Source organism: Python bivittatus, unplaced genomic scaffold (genome assembly GCF_059951505.1).
Source record: "Python bivittatus isolate LINGU-HERP-01145 unplaced genomic scaffold, Pbiv_v1 ctg000840_np1212, whole genome shotgun sequence".
NCBI lineage: Eukaryota > Metazoa > Chordata > Lepidosauria > Squamata > Pythonidae > Python > Python bivittatus.
In genome coordinates, this window is record NW_028277113.1 from 19,335,958 (window position 1) to 19,350,857 (window position 14,900).

The window sequence follows — 14,900 nt, forward strand, 5'->3', positions numbered from 1 at the left end:
CTAGTTGTTACTTACTCCTTGCTCTTTCCCCCAAATGATGTTAAGATTGCTATTTAAGGGCATTCAGAGTGGGATGTAAAACTTTTAAGGAGCAATGATATAAACAGAAACACCAGCAAGAAAACCAAAGTGTAAATATTTTGGTCTTTTCTGTGGCTATCTATACTGCTTACTCAGAGTTTTACCAAGTTTTCCTGTTTTTTATTGCATAATTCTGACAATTAGTGCTGTCCAGAACCTCTTGTTATGTTTAGATAGTTCAGAAGTTTCCATGACCTTTGAATTTCTTTGGTGTTGCTGGTGTTTTTAAAAACCTAATGGATCTTGTGGTTTGTGCAGTATTTGTTTTTGGAGAGGGGAGCCTAAAGATAAAAGTCACTGCTTTGAGTTGTCTAAACAGTGTTGATTTAGTAATGTTGTTCAGCTGCCTGTAATCCAGTATACCTTGCAGAAATACTGTTATTTGTGGTAGCCAATATATTTAGGGCTGGGGCATTTCTCAGGCATACTTATGAGCAACTAAACTTCTCATTCTAATCTTTAAAATGCAAGACATGTGAATTCCACGCCAACAAGGACTGTGCAACCCAGCCTTCTTCTTGTGGCTTCTGGAGCACCTCCAGATTGCTGCTGGTTTTTATTTTCTAATAAAATAAGGAGTACTTAAACGTGTTAAGGCTAACACATGTTAACATTAAAAATTAAAGTTAAGATACAATCAGAGAAACCTTTCAGATTATTTTAAAACACAAAGTCTGACCCTACCCTCTTCAAGAGCCTGACAGACTATAGGAAGACTACATGCTCTGCTAGGCTGTAGATTATAAATAAATAAATAGACCCTGGGCTGCAAATGTTTGCTGCCCCCAATTTAAACACATTGTTCTTTAAAGTATTTCCACTATATAACTACTGTTTTAAAAAACATTTGTGCACCCAACTCCTACAGATATTTACTCCATGTGGCATTATACTTTACATTAACAACAGTTTTCTTTTATGCAAATTTCTAACTGCTTTTGAATTCCGGAAATATTAGACAAAGCGGGATGCTAATTTAGGTGCAGAGTTGGGATTACAGTTTAGTGTTTAAATACTTACATTTGACTATGGTAAGTTATTTTTTAAAAAAACACTACACAGTTTCTGTAACTGCTGTAATGTGTTGCCATCCATGTAAAAAGTATGCTCAAAAAGACTGCAAAACAATATTTGTGCCTTTTCTTCAGCTGGTTTAATTGGTGAGACCCAGAGTGAAATTTTAACTCTGTCTTTTTATTGCTCTTAGAAATGTTTGTTATTTTTTTTATTTTGTTGACTATGATAGCATTAATAAAAGGCATAGAAGGGTAAGAGAATAATTATTTACATTCAGTTATTTTAATAATATATACACCATATCATTATGCAGACTTATGCTTTGTAGAATAATGCATGTTTCTTTTGAAGTGGGAATTAGGCACATATACCAACAATCTAGGGAGAAGTATATACCTTGGTTGCATTTTGCCCATTTTCTGGGCAAAATAAGTACTCTGTAAGGAATACCTTTTACAATGCAGCATACAACTTAATTTTATATGACCCACTGGCCCAGCTGGTTAGGGGTTTGGGAGTTGCATTTCCAAAACATCTTGAAAGGCCAGGTTGTGGAAGGCTGTAAAAGATACTGAACTGAATATATCTTGAATTGGCAGGGGTTTTTTTCCCCTGAAAGTGGCATACATTAATGTGATAGCTTGATGCTAATATGTAAGAGTATTTGCTTGCTCGCCATGGCCTCACTTCAGCTGTTATAATAAATCTACCATCAGTATTGATTAGGGTTAAATTCTTCTGAATATTTTAAAGGCTTGCGTGTGACTGTTCATCACACATTTGTATTTGTTTATATGCCATTACAGCAAAGCCTACATTTTTGTTCGTAAATAATAATTTAAAAACTATTGTCATCGATTTATCTTATACATGTTTTCCCCTGATATGACTGACAGCTAACTAAGGACAAGGCCCATCTTTGTTTTAGAAACAACTACCAAAAATGAGCTAATTTTTTTAAATACCTGGTAAATTATAAAGCTGATGCTTGACAGGCCTGGAGTCCCTAACTGGGATACGGCTTCCCCTCCTTGGCTTTTGCAAGTTAGGCTTGGAAAAATGTTTTCATGATGTGGGAATGAAAAGTGTACGTAGTTTTGGTCCCCATCCACATTGGCATGCAGCTTTGGAAAGAGCAAAACAGGCTATGGAGGCATGTGAACAGTCTAGCTGTGAGAGGAGGTTGCTGACCAGTGGTGTCATATACTCTTCACTGGTGCCTATTTAAACACACGCAGGAAAGCCACAGCAGATGGCAGCGCCTAGCTGTTCTTGGTGAATCTTGAAAGCTAAGCAAGATTGGGCCTGGTTAGTATCTGCACCATCTGGGAATTCTAAGGTTGCCTAGACTGGGAAGTCAAAAAAAATATCCTGGAAGATGGTAATGACAAAGCACTTGTGTAACTCTGCCAAGGAAGCTGCACGGGTGCGGCAGTCACCAAGAACTGAATTCAGCGCAGGTTATCTGGCTGTACAAAACAGAAAAAGCCCATGGTCTCTCAATGTACCTCTTAGCTCTCACTAGAAACAGAGCAATCAATGTTACCTGCACTATGTCAGTGGAAGATGAAGGGTTGCAGTTTGCTGGAAAAAATAGTAATCTCTACATGATCTTCACAAGTAAGTGAAGAACTGTTGATGAAACACTGTCACTGATTCAGATCAATGTTCAAATTATGATTTTAGGTAGTTTATGTGATTTCTTTCCCCATGGTATTTAAACCTGTTTTTGTTAATTTTGAATCATATTTATTGAATCACTTCAGTGTTGTCACATATTCATATTGATATGCAAACTGCACTCCTTTGGTAAAGTGTCAGATTCCAATTTCTTCTGTGTGATGTCAAACAGAATAAATTCTGAATACATAATGTATATTTATATTTCAGAAAATGCAGCAGAAGCAGACCTCTGGCTGTTGAACAGTTGTACAGTAAAAAGCCCTGCTGAAGACCATTTTCGAAACTCAATTAAGTAAGTTGTTATCCTTTGATATACACTCTTGAATTAGTAGAGATGATTGAGAAATCTTTCCTTGAAGAATGTCTTTTGTTGTTCATGGGAGAATGGACAAGACAGAAGACTGGTATAATTCAGTGGCAATTGGATTGAAGTGTGGAAGCTATACAGTTGTTGTCTTTAAGAAAATCCTTGTAAGTTTTGTTTATAACTTGGTTTACTACACAAGCATCACAGTTGTTTTCCAAAATGCTTAGAACAATCTCCAAGTTGAAGATTCCAGAAAGTGACCAGTTGAAGCCAAATTGTACAGCCTGAATCCCCAGGATGAATTGTGGCCCCTGAAAGTCTTGGATGTGGCCCCAGAAATTCCAAAAAAACTGTTACCAGCTTGTAATTACTAATGAGACAGCATGGGAACATTATTAAATACATTCCTGAAGAGTAATTATATTGACTTTAATTAATTACAGTTATTTGTATATTGAAGCCACTCTAGGCAGCTTACAACAGTTCCATTAAAAACATGGATAGAATCCATAAATGTTATAATCATTACAATATTGAAAAATCTGCTGCTGTCATCTATTAAATATCACTTTCCAAAAGCCCTATGGAAGATAATGTTTTATATCTGTTTCCTGAAAGATAAAGTACTGGAGACTAATAAGTCCTCAGGAGGTAAATTGTTTTAGTGAGGGGGCTGCTACTGCAAATGCTATTTTCTAGGTCCCCAACCCCAGTCTCTCCAAGGATGGGTACCTACAGCATCCTCTCCTGGCCAGATTGTGGCCTTATTACCTGAGGAAAATAGGTAATGAGGGCCCAAGCCATAGAGAGCTTTATAGATAACATCCAGCAACTTAAATTGGGCTTGGAAACCTACCAGCAATCAGTGCAGCTCTCAAAAAAAAAAAGAAAAAAAAGTATTATTCTGTTGAACCAGTTTGAGCTGGTCATTAGGCAAGCAGCTGTGGTCTGTGCCAAATACAGCTTCTGTGTTTTCTTGAGTGGTATTGCCAGTTACAGCAAATTGCACTATTCTAACTGAGAAATGACAAAGCCAAGAGTCACTGTCTTCAGTACCTTTGATCCAGGTGCAATTGGTAGATCCAACCAAGCTGGCCAAAGGTTCTTCTGGCCACTGCTTCCGTGTGCTGTTCCGGCAGGAGCTGCAAGCCCAGGAGAACTTCTAAATACCCAGTTATAAATCTTGACCCCAGGACAACCAAATGATGTCATTGAGATCTTGTCACAGTGCCTGGAGGTGGTTTGGATCTGGATTGGGAGGAACAGGCATAAACTTGACAAGACTGAGTGGCTGTCAGTGTCTGGTTCTTCTGGTATCATAGATTTTCCACCTTTAATTTTAAATGGGGTTATATTTCACCAGACAGAACTAGTGTGCAAATTGGAGGTTCTCCTGGGTTCATAAAACAGATGGCAGCTGTGGCCAGGAAGGTCTCTACTCAAATTCATTTAGTATACCAACGAAGTCCTTTCCTGGACTGGGAGTTCCTTCTCACAATTACTCATGCTATAGTAGCTAGTGGACTGTTGCAATGTACTCTATAAGGGACTGCCCTTGAAGATCCATCAGAAACTGCAGTTGGCCCAGAATGTGGTGGCGTGAACATGCTTCGGTATACCCATGCTATGTGAGCTGCTCTGGTTACCAGTAAGCTTCTGCATACTGTTCATGGTGCTGGTTGTTACCTTTAAAGCCCTTTCATGGCATAGGGCCTAGTCATCTAACAGACTGCCTTTCTCCCATTGTTTCTGCCCAACTGGTAAGATCAACACAGTGAGCATAGTCCAGATCCCATCTTTAAAGTAGTATTATCTGTTAGTTCCTGGGAAACTTGCTTTGTCTGTCATCGTGCCTGCTCTCTGGAATAATTATGAGGTTTAAGTAGCCCCAACCCTGCTGTTCTTTAAACAGGCCTTGAAGAACTGGCTTACTCTGCTTGTGTATGAGTATCTTCATGTTCATTTTGCAACTTCTTTTAAGAGTATGAACTATAGGCATTGGCCTTTTTGCTTTTATTCTCTCCTATTTCATTTGAATGTTTTAAAGGACACAGTATTATAAGTTCATCTCTCTCTCTTTTCCTGAACCCAAGCTCAGCTCCTAGTCTGTATTTATTTCTTAGCAACAGGATGAGTTAAGTTAGGCTAGGTGCTAGTCTCTACTGTATCACATCAAATGTATAAACAGTTTAATACATATACACATATACCGAGTTAGACACAGGATTACGTTTGATAAAACACTTTTGTCATGAGCCATCACACTGTGCACCAGAGATCCCTGAGAGGCAGAGTGTGGGTAGATGGCCACAATGAAAAGCTTCTGAAACCAGGAATGGTTTTCCTTGGTATGACCAGTAAGGCGATCTTAAACCCAGAAGTGGAATTCCTGGTGAGGCAGAGAACTAGCAGCTTGGAGTTCTTTACTTCCATAACCTATGCCTTACTAGGAATACAATGCTTTTTAGTTCTCTAACTTGACATTCTGATAGCTTCCTTCTTTTATCTTCATCACTTTTGGGATGGGTTTGTGGAGTCATACCTCAGCTGTAGTAATAACAGCCACATCTGGTGAAGTAGCAGCACCTAATAAACCTTGCTTAATCTTGAAAAATTAAGACAAGTAGGACCTGGTTAAGTTAACTGGAGACCACTGACAATTCCCAGGGCTCTAGGCTAAACTAGAAAATTGGGGGGGGGGGAACTCTAGAAGAAGGCAATTATACTTCTACACTGTTGTGTAGAAAACTGTATGGATATGTCTGGAAAGTCCCCAGGAGTCATCTTTACTTGAAGGAGACTTCACCTTTTCTTTTAAAAAAGCCACAATAATGGTTTCCAGGTAAACTAATATAATGACCTGTAATTACCCAAATGTTATTTAATAGTGAACTTTGTGCTACACTTTCCACATAATTGTTTCAGTACTGATTTTTTTTAAGTACAGCTTCCTTTTGCCCTATGCAACGACATATTATGATTCTAATAGAAAGCTGCTGGTGTTTTGATTATCAGCAGTTAGTAATAATAGGTAGAAACCTCATTTCAGTAGTGTGTCTAGTATAAACTTAAAAGTCTTGCTTGTTAGGTAAACAGTCAAATGGACTTTATGCAATCAGATGATTAGTGCAGTGTGCAGATGGGCTTCTATTGAGAGCGAACATGAGCTGTATTTTAATTCTAGTTAAGCAGCTGGTGTACTCTGAAGAATAAAGCAGAAGGTGGGGCCAGAACACGAATAGTCCGTGATTCCTTCTTTCCCTTACGTTGTGTGCCTACTTTAGATTGAAGCACTGGCAGCCTGGCAGAAACTTAATGCTTTTCTTGCCAAGAAAAACCTAGTTTCCTAAACACCCGCCGTTAATATGTTGTTAGGCAATAATAATGGATTGGCTAGCCAATTATCATGGTAACAGAATTACTAGCTTGGTTCCAGCTGTTACAAGTGGTAATTTTTAACAATAGTAGGCACATGCATTGAAGCAGAGTGATGAAAATAAAGTGTTCTCAGTCATCTGAGTGCCTTTTTATGTCCAAAATATAACTGAATCTGATTTTAATTAAGACTGAAATATTTTTCTCCACAGAATTATCTAATGGCCTATTTGTTGTGATTTCAGAGGAGATATTTTGTCTGTACTAAAACATCTGCAGGGGCTTCCAGTATATTTCAAAACACAACTCAGAGTGTTGTTTTTGTCCTATAAAGCTTTCAGTGACTTAAGTATATTCTGTCTGATGTCTTTCTTCATCAACCTGATTATTCAGTCAGATCAAGTCATGATTAGGCTCCTTCTTTCAGACCTCTAATGTTGAAGATTAATTCAGTGATGAATCTTACATTACCTTGTCTTTGAAATGCCTTTGTAAAAGAGATCTATTTCATATTCTACTTTTATTGTTTGTGCCAACCCACCTTTATTACTTTTTTTCAGAATTTGAATATTATAATCAACTGCCTGTAAAAATGATTTTGATGTCATATCTTGACATTGTTTTTTGTTGTTATTATTATTATTTTCTGGTTCTACACTATTTATATGTGAGCTACCTTAAGTGTATATGGTAGAATGGTAGGATAATCATATTTTAAATAAAACTTTAAAATCATGACAGTTTTTTTTGAAATTCAGTAAAAACATAAGCTTGATAATGAGATCATATTAAAAAAAAATACATATATATATATAAAATTTGCAGTACTAACTAGTATTACCTTTCTGTCTATTTACTTTTGAAAGCCACACTTTCTAATCACAGGAATTACCTTATGACTCTAAAAAGGTTATAGTCTTGAGGTCTCCATTATCCTTGAATAAAGAAAACAGTATTTGTGATTGTGGGATGCTATTTAGGAAATACATATTTCTGATCATGTGTGTTGTGAAATTCTTCCCAGATTGTACCTGAGTCAGAGTTTTCTGTGTCTGAGAAAACATAAATTGGGTCTAAATTTTAGATATTTTAGAGGAACTGGCTACTAGTTGGAAATCAGCCTTAGGACGGATTATTTGTCTTTCATACTCCAGTGAAGAAATAGTTGCTGGAAGAGGACATCTACTACCTTTTAAGCAATAGAGCTGGTTCCCTTTGATTTGTAGGATACTGGTGATATTTCACAATTTTCCATATTTCTAAGATGAGCAACATTCATTTTCAACCTCAAGCATTTAAACAAACATGTACACTGGGGCTTTCATATGAACATTTTGTCATCCATAACCATGGAGAGTAGTCTAAGCAATTACATAGCGTCATTAGATCCAACAGAGATGTAATTACATGTAATGATCAGATCATCCCACAGAAAGCTTCTTTGGCTTTCTTTCAACAAACAGCATTATCATTGTATTGTCGAAGGCTTTCACGGCCAGCATACGATGACTGGTGTGGGTCTTCCGGGCTGTGTGGCCGTGTTCTAGAAGTTTTGTTTCCTAACGTTTCGCCAGCACCTGTGACCGGCATCTTCAGAGTGCAGGAGCACAGACAGGAGCAGTTCTCTCTGTGCCCAGGGTGATGCCCAGGGCACAGAGAGAACTGCTCCTGTCTGTGCTCCTGCACTCTGAAGATGCCGGTCACAGGTGCTGGCGAAACGTTAGGAAATAAAACTTCCAGAACACGGCCACACAGCCCGGAAGACCCACACCAGTCATCAGCATTATCATTCCTTGTTTTGTGGCCCCTTTCTCTCTCTTTGTTGAACATTACTCATTGCAGATCAGCTCTAGTAATAGAATATTTATGTCTACCTAGACAACTTTCCCACTGGAACTGTATCTCTAAAGAAGGCTTGATTGAGGTCTGTAGATAAGACTGAATATGCTCACAAATAGATCTTCTGCTCAAACTGAAAGAGTTGGATGACTCCAAATTATCTGGAATCCACCATCTGGGATTTCTTGATACTTCTTTTTCTTTACTAAAAGTTGTCCATCTATAATGGAAAGGACAGTGCAGTCAGAGAAGAGAATATCCCGTGTTCTGGATGAATAGTCTTGTGCACTGGAATCCTAATTTGGATTCAATTCTAATTTGTCTCATAAATATTTATATTTTTATATATATAAATATTTAGACTCTCTTTCTGCAGATGATTGCAAGACATATTGGTAAGAGGGTGAGTCTCAGATTACACAATCTGAACAGTCCAAGAAAGATGGCTGGCCCAGTAACTAATAGGTATGCAAATTTGTGCTTGTTGAACATGCTGCTGCTAATTTGTTTCTCTGTCAAAAGCTACACATCTCCTTTGAATAGTGTGCTGATGACCAAAGCCAAATTGCCTCAGAATAAAAACTAAACTGGATTGAATTTCATTTACACTTACCTTTAATTAAAATTAAATATAATTAAGATTATTACACTCACATCACATATTAATAATTTTCCTGTTTCATCACATTAGAAATTAAAATTTAGTAACCAGTTGTGGAGTTCTCTGTGCGCTTTATCCAAGTCTTGGAAAGCCACACCTGACCCTGGAATCTAAATTTGTGCACTCCAAATATTTGGACCATATCTAACAAATCAACTTCCTGAGGACCAGTGTTAAAAAATCACTACATCTCAAAGCAAGGCATGTTAAAAAAAAAAAATTATCCTGGAAAGGTCAATAAGATAGTCTTCCTTACTAAATGCTTTTAAAGTTATCTGAATTGTCTGTGGCTTCCCATGTAAAATGAATTTGCAACTGAATCAGGTAAGCTGTTTCCAGATTCTTATGAGTCTCTCTTGTGAAGTTGGAAGTTGCAACAAAAGTTGGAAAGGCAAACTTTTAGAAGTTAAAAATGATAGCAAAAAGTGGTCAAAGGGTGGTGGGTGGTTAACCTTTTTGTTTTTTTGAGATTGGCCAAGGCTGGCCAGGTGCTACCACTAGTTCATAAAAACATTACTAGCTGAAATGTGAGTCATTTGTAAACATTTGCCCAGACGTTTCTTACCCACGTGAGTAGCTTTTACAATCTCTGGTAGGCTGTGATTTTGTTCAGTAAATTCTTACAGTATGTATTTCTTCACCAGATGAAATTTGTTGTTACAGTTAAAATCTTTATTGCCTTCTACAGATTTTTGAATTTCTCTCTTGAATGTGAAATCTGTGGAAGAATGAAAGTAGTCTAAACTGTCCAGCTCACTGGAGTGTACATGATCAGTATGCATTTCACTTGTGTTGGTATCATTAGATATATTGATATCATTTATGCTGGTAAAATTAGATACTTGGCTGATTATGTTTTAAAAACACGTATCCTTGTCCCATTTCATTTTTTGATGTACAGATAGTCCCCAGGTTAGGGACGCCCAGTTTACAGACCCATAATTAAGAATGGAGCCTATTGTAGCAAAATTTGACTTAAATACACAATTGTTCAAGTCAATTACACAATACTACTTATTGTGTAATAAGTTACACATATTTGTAACTTTCCGACTTACATACAAATTTGACGTAAGGACAGACCTTGGGAACAGAACTTGTTCTTCAACTGGGGACTATCTGTATGTCAGGTACTTTATTGTTAATTGAAACTCATTAAACAAGAGCCACTGGGAGTTGGGAGGAATATACATTTTGATAATAATAATAATAATAATAATTATTATTATTATTATTATTAATAAATAATAAGAAAGCCCTCTAACTAAAGAACACAAGGAATTGAAACAAAGAATAACTGAGCATCTAGAACAGCACAAAAACAACAGAATAAGGTTGCCTGCATTGAAGCTTGTTACAAAGAAACAGCACAAGTATTGAAAGATGCCAATACTGTAATATCAAATATAAGCACCAGCTCACCGCAAGAAACAAACCAAGTGATGCACAGTATGGCTGCATTTATAACTGAATACCTTGGATGCAAAATCAACAAACAAGAAAAAAAAGCCAAACAGTGCACCACTAAAATAGAAGATCAGGCTGGAAAATAAGATCAGCATGTTAAGGTCAGATGCAAGCAAGCTAGAACTGATGAAAGGAAAGAAGCTGAAGACAAGAAGACCAAAGAATACCTGATCAAGAAATATCACCTAGAAACAAGGAAGATCAAGAAAGCACTGGAAATAATAAAGCAGCAAATAACAGTCATAGCCAAGAAGATCAGCAGATACGAAGCTCGAATTGCACACTACAGGCAGAATCTCCAATTTCAGTGAAATCAGAACATTTCTACCAATTCATCTATGGAGAGACTGCAATGAACCAGCCAAACCTGACAAAGAAGAAACAGTGCAGTTCTCGCCGCAGCTATGGGACAAGCCAAAGAAATACAAGAATGTAGCTTTGATAAACAGAGTAGATAGAATAAAAAGAAGCTGAAATGAAAGAACTTGTAATAACAGCAGAAATGGTGGAGAAAAGGGCAAGGAAGATCAAGAATAGGTCAGCACCAGATGAAGATGAACTGCATGTTTTTTGGTTGAAACATCTGACTGCTTTGCACCCACTCATTGCCAAGCAGTTTAACAACATACTGCGAGGAGGTGAAATTGAAGATTGGTTAACATCTGTCAAATACCTACCTGATAATGAAAGATCTAGCAAAAAGGGCAGCACCAGGCAACTACAGGCCAATTACCTGTTTGCCAACAACTTTCAAATTGCTAAATAGTGTAGTAGCTGAAGCAGTCCATCAGCATCTAGTTGAAAACAAGTTCTTTTCATCTGAACAGAAAGGAAACCACCCAAACAGCAGAAGGACAAAAGATCAGCTCCTAATTGACAATTTTGAAAAACTCTAAGAGAAGGAAGACCAACTTGAATGTAACTTGGATTGATTACAAGAAGGCATTCAACTCTCTGCCATGACTGGATAATCAGGTGCCTGGAAATAACAGGAGTCAGTAGAAACATCAAAGCTTTGTGCAAAGATCAGTGGCACAATGGACGACACAGTTGCTGGTCAGTGGTGATAGACTGGGAGAGGTTAATATCAAGAAGACTCACTATCACCACTACTGTTTGCCATTGCATTGATTCATCTGTCAACAATATTGACACCATGAGAGTGAAGAAGATCTTAAAGTCCAAACTCAGTGGAGGAAATACTATCAAGACAATTAACACTTGGGCAATTCCAGTCATTAGATACACAGCTGGAATAGTGGACTGGACTCAAGCTGAACTAAAAGCCCTGGATAGAAAGGCCAGAAAAATAATGACAATAAATCATGCCTTTTATCCATGCAGTGACTTGACAGATTCTACTTACCAAGGAGCGTAGGTAGGTGTGGAATGTTGCAAGTACACCAGACAGTTTAAGAAGAAAAAAGGGTGTTGAAAGAATATCTGAAGGATAGTGAAGAAGATGCACTGAAACTAGTACACCATGAAGGCTTATTGAATACCGAAGAGACCAAACTGGCCTACAAGAAAGACCAAATGAAGAATAGAAAAGAGACATGGCTAGGCGAAGTGATACATGGCCAGTACACAAAAAAACTAGCAGGCAAAGCAGATAACAACAAGACCTGGCAATGGCTAAGAGGAAGAAAGTTGAAGAAAGAGACAGAGGGGCTAATTCGCTGCACAAGACCAAGTCTTAAGAACAAATGCATACAAACCCAGAATAGAGAAGATAGCAACAGACAGCAAATGCCGCCTCTGCAAAAAATTGAAGAAACAGTGGACCACCTAGTTATCTGCTTCAAGAAGATCGCACAGACTGACTACAAACAAAGGCATGACAAAGTAGCAACAATGGTACATTGGAATATCTGCAAGAAATACCATTTGCCTGCAAGCAAGAACTGGTGAAACCACAAAATAGACAAAGTAGTATAAAATGAAGAAGCTAAAGTGTTCTAGGACTTTAGAATTCAAACAGACAAGCACCTGCCACATATACACCCCTGACTTAACTATTGTTGATAAGAAAGACAAAAAAGTCTGGGTAGTGGACATTGCAATACCTGTAGACAGCAGAATAGAAGAGAAAGAATTGGAGAAAATCGCAAAATATAAAGACCTGCAAATAGAAGTAGAACAAGTATGGCAAAAGAAAGGAAGGAAAATACCAATAGTAATAGGCATCTTGGGCACAATCCCAAAACATCTGGGGCACCACTTGAACACTATTGGCATTGACAAAATCACCATCAGTTAATTGCAAGAGGCAGCTTTACTTGGAACAGCTTATATCCTGTGACAATACCTTTAACAACAACATCTGCCCATCGCAGGTCCTTGGGAAGGACTCGATAGGTGGATAAAAATACCAAATCCAGTCTAAACATCTGGCTGACTGTGCGACCAACAATAATCATATAAAAATGTTGACTCATTCTGTCTCATGTGGGTCTGAAATCATGCTAGATTATATTACTGAAGTAGCCTTCAGTGACTTGTGGATGTTAAATCACTGTTTCTCTGCTCACATTTCTCTCTAGCTAAAGAGAGCAGAAGGATTCTGTTTTCTTAGTGGATTCTGTTTTCTTAGTGGATCTTGGTAAAATCTATGGACTTCTTTTTAACTAGATATTAAGCCTTGGCTTAAAACACAAAACATTTCTGACCTAGCTCAAGAGTCTTCTCATCTTTTTATATACCTGAATTTATTTTACATGCCTGGATTGGTTCCCTTTTCTTAAATAAATATATTTTATTTAATAGTTATTTATTTTCCTCTGAATATTCAGAGTTCTTAGTCTGACAGTCTTCAACTGCTTAGTAATAAATTATGCTTTGTATATGAAGCACAGACAAAATGCTGAAGTTGAAAAATCATTTGGTTTTCAGAGGAAAAAAATGCATAAATATGAGTCAATTTTATTTTGTATTATTCACAATACATATCCACCAGGATATAACCCCTGTCCCTTCCCAAACCCTAGACAGACGGCTTACAAACTTACAGCTATGAGCTATATCTTCAAATATCTTATATACGATATATGCTGAAGGTGTTTTTTTCATCAAATAAAAGTGGGAATTCTGTCCAAGGGTTCAAAGGCTTCATCAGGACTGTTCCTGATGCACAGTTGTTAAGTAGGCAGAACTACCTGCTGTATTAATATAAATTCTTGAAGTATCAATTTAGAAACATTCAGAACACAATAAACTGCTTACGCAAATGAACGTTTTCAGTACTGTATATTTACTTCTCTCTAGATAAAACAAGAAAAACTAATTCAGAGCTTGATTTGCAGGATAATTCAAATGGAAAAAGCAAAATTGGGGGCAGCTTCTGTGAAGACTTCTTAAGCTTGCTGGTTGCCCCCATTTGCCTTTAACATACGGGGGATGCTGATTGATTCATCTTTGGAGGACCCTAAGAGAACCTAGATTAGTGATCCATGCATTCGTAATCTCCCATTTAGAAAACGATGCTTTATTCATTGATTATTTTTGAAAATGGACCAGAAATCCTTGGTATTCTGGAGTGAGGTGGTTTATATCCAGATCTTTCAGGCTTTTATAGATGGTAGTTTTATTACAGTTGCTCTTAAAGTTTATTATTTCAGTGTTTTGTTCTAATTCATTCTAACATGCTTATTTTGATTTAAAACTGTCTTTGCCATTTTTTGTTCTACCCTATTGAAATTGTGATTTTAATTTATTTTTATGTAGCCAAAAGCATGTTAATCTGAATAAATATAAAATAATTCCATAATCTTTATTTTATTTTGTGCTATGACACTATGTCAGTCTAAACCTCTGGTGACATTCTGATTGGTCCAGATTAAATTTGCCACCAATTTGTTGAATTGAATTCTGGTTGAAAGTTGGACCTTCATGAGATCTTTGGAAAGCTCTGCCAAACTTTCCTCCTAGTAATCTGGACAGGAATCCTTTTATCCCTAAAATAAGTCTCTCAGAATTCTGATTAGTAATATTTATTAGAAGGAAGCTTAAGATTTCAACACAATAATGCCATCAATTACTTTACTTTCCGGTAAGGCACCAAGATATAGACAGTTTATGTTGGCAAAACTAACATTTTCTCATGGTCTTACAGTGGATAAATGCCTGCCACTCTTGTGAAGGCTGAGAAGCCTGCATCTGCTTATAGTTTTGGTAGCTGTTACTAGGCTTCTTATCAATGTGAGAACCAGTCCTCGCAAGCACAAGCTATATTACCTTTAGGTTTGTGTTTTCAGTGCCTATGATAAGAGCTGTGAATGTATATTATAACAATAACTTTATTCTTAGATAATATAGACCAGGCATTTGGCCTTTCCTTTCTTTTCAGTTCAACAATGTCCCTATATGTTTTCAGTGCATGCTACGATGTCCTCTCTTACATTCTGTACAGTTCTGGCCTGAGCAGAAGTACTTCTCCTAAACTCAGTACATAATGGGACACTCATGAAATTA

At 37.2% G+C, this 14,900-nt stretch overlaps 1 protein-coding gene across 5 annotated transcripts in view; it reads left to right on the forward strand.

Moving 5' to 3' along the window:
- The window catches only part of CDKAL1 (CDKAL1 threonylcarbamoyladenosine tRNA methylthiotransferase), a 316,095-nt gene that overhangs the window by 67,241 nt on the left and 233,954 nt on the right, over nt 1–14,900 (forward strand). For all 5 annotated transcript variants that reach the window (XR_015794055.1, XM_088130858.1, XM_088130855.1 and 2 more), the window contains exon 5: nt 2,989–3,073. Coding sequence is in view for 4 of the 5 variants with exons in the window: in XM_088130858.1 (XP_087986984.1) it covers nt 2,989–3,073 (85 nt within the window). In the remaining variant the exon portion in view is untranslated. The remainder of the gene's footprint in view (nt 1–2,988; nt 3,074–14,900) is intronic.